Source organism: Thamnophis elegans, chromosome 16 (genome assembly GCF_009769535.1).
Source record: "Thamnophis elegans isolate rThaEle1 chromosome 16, rThaEle1.pri, whole genome shotgun sequence".
Classification (NCBI taxonomy): domain Eukaryota; kingdom Metazoa; phylum Chordata; class Lepidosauria; order Squamata; family Colubridae; genus Thamnophis; species Thamnophis elegans.
Genome location: NC_045556.1, coordinates 37650568 through 37656339, shown reverse-complemented (window position 1 = coordinate 37656339; position 5772 = coordinate 37650568). Strand labels below are relative to the sequence as shown.

At 54.8% G+C, this 5772-nt stretch overlaps 1 protein-coding gene across 1 annotated transcript; it reads right to left on the bottom strand.

Annotated features, from left to right (window-relative positions):
• Nucleotides 1-389: 389 nt before the first annotated feature.
• Nucleotides 390-2934, bottom strand: C8G (complement C8 gamma chain). The gene is made up of 7 exons (XM_032232536.1): nt 2766-2934; nt 1859-1998; nt 1570-1640; nt 1368-1469; nt 1044-1145; nt 777-815; nt 390-530 (listed from the first exon to the last, which is right to left on the bottom strand). The coding sequence occupies exons 1-7, from the start codon at nt 2895-2897 to the stop codon at nt 511-513; spliced, it is 606 nt and encodes a 201-aa protein (XP_032088427.1). The 5' UTR covers nt 2898-2934; the 3' UTR covers nt 390-510.
• Nucleotides 2935-5772: the final 2838 nt, after the last annotated feature.

The following is a 5772-nucleotide window of genomic DNA, read 5'->3' as shown; positions in this document are numbered from 1 at the left end:
GTGGCACTGGGGGGGGGGGTGCTGGGACTGTGAGAAAACAAGACCCAGGTGCACCCAGCCTGGCGCTCCCTGTGTGTGGGGGGGGGGAACCTTTGGGGGGGCATCAGGCAGGAGAGCCGCTGATTCTCAGTTGCAAAAGAGCCCAGAGTTTGTTCCACCACTTGCAGCCCAGCACCCTCCACTCCCCCACACCCACCCACCCCCGGCCCCTCTTAATTCTGAGACCAGAAGGCCTCTTATGCTCGGGGGGGGGGTGTTGAGGTAGCCACAGAGACTGCAGGGGGGGGGGAGCTCATTGCAGGCCCCGTTCTACCTCTCAGCAAGCAACTCCAACCTGATTTTTAGCTATAACATCCCTTTTTTTTGTGCAAATATCAATAACGTCAAAGTGGGTTTTCTTGTTTTATTTTCACGGGAACAAATACACGGGAAAACGTGGGCGATTTCTGTTCTTGTGTGGCTGTCTTGACACGGGGGGAGGGGGGAGCCTCGGATCGCTCCCGATTCCTGCTATCCTGTGTATCTTGTCTCTGGAAGGCAGAAAGAGAACATACAGGGGGGTGGGTGGGGAGTGTCGGATCGGCCCCTGAAAGGCCTCTGCTTAGCCTCCTGCAGACCCCACATCGGCGCCCCGGAAAGGCTCTGCACGTGTTGCCCATCAGCGGAGGAAGCAAAGCCCGCCTGCCTCTTGCGGGCGCCAGGGGTGCGCGAGGCCGCCGGTTCAGGCCCCGGGGGTGGCGAGTTTGACTGAGGAGGCACTGAAGCCGGCAACTCACCGTCAAGGATGTGGAATTGGTCGGCCGAGCTACAAAACCCTGCGGAAGAGAAAGTGGGGTTCGACATCCGCTCATCAATGCAACCCCGGCTTCCCCCGGGCCCTGCGCTGGTTGGATGGAGGGGCTTTCGAAGTCCTCTGATCCCCTTTGCTTGGCCCAACATGGATGTTTAGGAATAAGGGGGAGGGGTCTACTGCCACCCAGCAGCTGCCTGACTGACAGGGAGCGCAAACTTCCACCCTCCCTCCTCAGTGCAAAGATGCTCACCGTAGACAGGGTAATAGAAGATGAGGTCATCACTGATGCCCAGGGCAGCCATGGCAGCTTCGAACTTCTTCAGGGTGTCAGTTGGAAGCTGTGCCGTCCGTCCTTCCGGGGGTTCCATGAAAGAGAGACGCATCAGGGGAGCCCCAGTTGCCCTTCCCCTCCCCCAAGGACCTCAAGAGCTTTGCTCCCTACAAAAGAGGGCGGCACCTCCTTCAGAGGCTGCCCCAGAGAGGCTCCAGAAACCGTCAGCCCCTCCCCAAGGGTTTGGGATTCTCTGGGCCTCCCCGCAGCCCCACCAAAGCCCACCAAAGCTTTCATCCACACCATAAAGTTTGGCTGAGATCTTGCGGTTCTTCTGGAAGTAGAGGACGGCGTAGCTGCTGTAGTCCGTCTCCCGCACCACCACGTCCACTGGGGCACCGCGGCCTGGAGTGGGGACCACAGAGAGATCAAGGCACGGCTTGTCCTGCAAGGGCCAAAGGGCAGCAGGAGAGAGGAAGCCCTCTCCTCCCCCGCCTCCTCTCACCTTTCAAGAGGAAGCGCCCTGGCGTCTGGCGGGCGAAATAGCTCTGCTTGATGTTCCAGCAAATCCCCTCCCTGCAGAGACGAAGGCAGGACAGACTGACAGACAGACAAAAGGACCACTTCCGCCCAAAGGGACCTCCATTGGGTCAGCTGCAGACCAGGCTCCTGCACGTCGGAACTGGCTCCCCTCCCTGAGTGTGAGCTAGCGAGGGCCCCCCGGAGGCATAGTCAGGCTGAGCCCCCCCCCCCGGATGCCCCTCCCCTGAGCACAGGGACCCCGAAACACTCACAGAGGCCGGAAGGTGCTAAAGAGCAGGGAGCCCCTGTCGGTCACCGAGACCACCACGTTGGTGGCTTCCACCCGGTAGCCATTTTCGCGCAGGTAGAGGCAATCAGAGGCCACCCCCACCAGGAACCACTTCCCTGCAAACTAGAAAAGGAGGGAGATGGCACTCTTGTCTCACCCCCCCCCCCACTGGCCCCCCAGTGGATTCGAGGCTGCGTGGCTGGGCTTCCTTGCAGTCTTTCTGCACAGCCCCTTAAAATGCAGCAAAAATTAAGCCCAAGAGCCACTTCAGTGAATGCTATTTGTAAAAAGGGCACCGGCTGTTTTAAAACAAATCCTTCGCTCCTTTATTTGGCAAAAGAAGACATTGTATTGACTCCCCTGAGCTGAAGAGGGACAGAAGAAAGCTTGAAAGGGAGTGAAGGAAACCGGGCGGGAGCCGTGCTTTGATTGAGGACTCTGTGTTCTGACAAAAGCCAGAGAGGAAGAGAAGGTGCCCATTATGTCAGCCCTGCCGCCTATCTGGGGAGCCGCCTCCTCTGCACTGTGGCCGCCTTTGTCCGGAGGTTGGCAGGGAGCGTGGAGCTGAGCAAACAGAGCAGATAAGGAGGCGCCTAACAAGTGGGGCACTACGAGGGGATCAGGATGAGGGGCTTGCAGACTAGGGGGACCTGCTCAATCCCTGGAAAGGGTGGGGGGTAGGAGGAGATGCCCTTCCGAAATGCAGCGGAGCCACAGAGATGAAAAGAGAGGCTTGTGGGCAGCAAGGAGAGAGGAGGGCTGCCTCCCAGCCACCCTTCGGCCCAGCGCAGGACGGATTCTGGTGGCTCTTGGACGTCTCAGAGAGGCCGGAGGGGAAGCTGAGCTTTTCACCCCCCAAATGAGCCCCCCCCTCTGTTCCCCCTGCTCACCCGGGCAGGATCAAACTGTTCTTGAGCGCTGATCGTGTCGATGGGGCTCTTCTTGGGGGGTTTGGGCCTCCGTGCCCAGGAGGGTGAAGCCAGAAAAAGCCCGGCCAGGAGAAAGACAGCAATGGGAGCCATGGTGGGACGGCAATGACCAGCAGTGCTCGGGGTGCCCTTGGGCGCAGGAGGGTGGGTGGGCAGGCTCCCAGTTAGGCATTAATCAGGCTTCCCAGAAAAGGCCACTGGGGAGGTCCCAGCTGCTGCTGCTGCTGTCCTACCACCCCCAGAGCCAAGGACAGTGCTCCATTCACAAAGGGGCATCCTGGAGCCCCAAAAGAGCCCTGGGGTTGCAAGGCGGCCTCTTAGAGAAGCTCCCTCCTGGCCCTGGGAAGCCAGCTGGACAAACCTAAAGCACAGCAATTCTCCCTCTTTGACCATAGAAAAATAAGGTACTTGCAAGGGACCCCGGAGGTCTTCTAGTCCAACCCTCTGCTCAAGACAGGAACCCTTGTAGGATTCTGGATCAATGGCTGCCCAACAACTTCTGAAAGAGGCCATTGCACCGATGTCTTGTCCTCACTGCCAGGAGATTTCTCTTTAACAAGCTTCTTATCCTGACCCCAGGAGCTTTGGAGGAAAGGTTGAGTCCCTCTTCTCTGTGACCGTTAGAGCTCGGAGGGCTGCTATCACGTCACCCTTCGTCCTTCTCTTTGTTAGGTGGTAGAAAAATAGATTGAAGGACGGAAGAAGAAGAAAAAGGGGGGACAGATAGACTCAAAAGAGGCAAGCTGAACAGAAGGGTAATACCACCCAGCCGTCCCATCACATTGGGTTTTTTTTCCCACGGTTCCGACATTGTCCACAGGAGGGCACTGTTTTCTGTCCCTTAATGCTAGCACTGAAAGTTTATTTCCTTTTGTGCCTGCGATTCCGAGCTTGTCCACAGGAGGGCATTGTTTTCTATCCCTTTGAGTTGAAGTCATTGAAGTCATCATAAGGCTTTTTAAACAGGTTATGGCTTTTGAAGCAGGTTTTTCTCTTCAGTGCCTTTTCTGCAGCCCCTGAGCCTTCCCTTTCCCTATTAATATAATAACACGGCTTCTAATAATAAACCCCCATAAAACTCATTTTAAAGGTTTATTTTCTTTTGTGCCTGCGATTCCGACCTTGTCCACAGGAGGACATTGTTTTCTATCCCTTAGAGCAGTGTTTTTCAACCTTTTTTGTGCAAAGGCACACTTTTTTCATGAAAAAAATCACGAGGCACACCACCATTAGAAAATGTTAAAAAAATTTAACTCTGTGCCTATATTGACTATATATAAAGTAATTTTCCCACGGCACACCTTACACTATGTCACGGCACACTAGTGTGCCGCGGCACAGTGGTTGAAAAACACTGCCTTAGAGTTAGCATTGAAGTCACCATAAGGCTTTTTAAACAGGTTACAGCTTTTGAGGCAGGTTTACCTCTTCTGTGCCTTTTCTTCAGCCCCTGAGCCTCCCCTTTCCCTATTAATATTAATAACACGGCTTCTAATAATAAAGACACAGAATAATAACCATAAAACCCATTAAAAAGGTTTATTTCCGTTTGTGCCTGTGATTCCGACCTTGTCCACAGGAGGGCATTGTTTTCTGTCCCTTAATGCTAGCGTTGAAGGTTTATTTCCTTTTGTGCCTGTGATTCTGACTTTGTCCACAGGAGGGCATTGTTTTCTGTCCCTTAATGCTAGCGTTGAAGGTTTATTTCCTTTTGTGCCTGTGATTCTGACTTTGTCCACAGGAGGGCATTGTTTTCTGGCCCTTTGAGTTGAAGTCATTGAAGTCATCATAAGGCTTTTTAAACGGGTTGTGGCTTTTGAAGCAGGTTTTTTTCATCTGTGCCTTTTCTGCAGTCCCTGAGCCTCCCCTTTCCCTATTAATATTAAACTCAGGGCTTCTAATACTATAAACAATAATAAGCATAAAACTCATTTTAAAGGTTTTTCTTTTTTCCCACGGTTCCAACATCGTCCACAGATATGGCGGGGACTTTAGGGCTGGCCATTACCGGGGAAGGAGGGCTCGCTACATCACAGAGATCCCTCCTTCCGGCCCTATGAGTCCCACTCCAAAGTCAGATGGCGCGAGCAATCAGGACCCTGGTCTCAGGCTGCTGTCGCTAAATGCCAGGTCTGTTGTTCACAAGGCTCCCCTCGTCCGGGACTTGATTTTAGACGAGGGGGCAGACCTGGCATGTATTACTGAGACATGGCTGGGCACGGAGGGAGGAGTTCCCCTCGTAGAGATGTGCCCAGACGGATTTCAGGTGCTTCATCAGCCGAGAGCCCAGGGAAGGGGTGGCGGTGTGGCTATTGTAGTCCGGGAGTCTTTAGCACCTCGTAGGATCCCTGCTCCGGAGCTTGCCGGGTGTGAGTCCCTACTAGTGAAGTTGGACCTCAAGGGTCAAGTGGGCTTGCTGCTAACGTACCTGCCTCCCAACTGCGTTGCAGCAGCCCTCCCCTCGCTCCTCGAGTCAGTAGCCGAGCTAGCAATTGAGTTCCCTGGGCTAATGGTTCTGGGGGACTTCAATTTGCCTTCGCTCGGTGAACACTCTGATGGAGCGCAGGAGTTCATGGCTTCCATGACAGCCATGGGCTTGACCCAGGTAATCCGAGGCCCTACCCACTCAGCGGGACACACACTCGACCTCGTATTCCTCTCGGAGCAGTGGAGTTATGATCTTGGTCTGAGGGGAAATGAGACCATTCCCCTGTCGTGGTCAGACCACTGCCTACTGAGGCTAGACTTCCGGAGGCCAAACCCCCACCGTAGGGAGGAGGAACTGACCAGGTGGTTCCGCCCCAGGCGACTTATGGAACCTGTTAGGTTCCAGACGGAGCTTGGGGTTATTCCAGATGCTCTCACCCACAGTTCGGCGGAGACTCTTGCTGCGGCCTGGCACTCGGCAGCATCAGGGTCTCTGGACCGGATTGCGCCACTACGGCCCCTCCGGGTCAGCAGCTCGTGG

Coding starts and splice junctions, on each gene's coding strand:
- C8G (XM_032232536.1), bottom strand. CDS start 2,897: ATGGCTCCCATTGCTGTCTTTCTCCTGGCCGGGCTTTTTCTGGCTTCA. Junction 1,641..1,858: donor TTTAGCACCTTCCGGCCTCT/GTGAGTGTTTCG, acceptor TCGTCTCTGCAG/GGAGGGGATTTGCTGGAACA. Junction 816..1,043: donor CTTCTATTACCCTGTCTACG/GTGAGCATCTTT, acceptor TCTCTTCCGCAG/GGTTTTGTAGCTCGGCCGAC.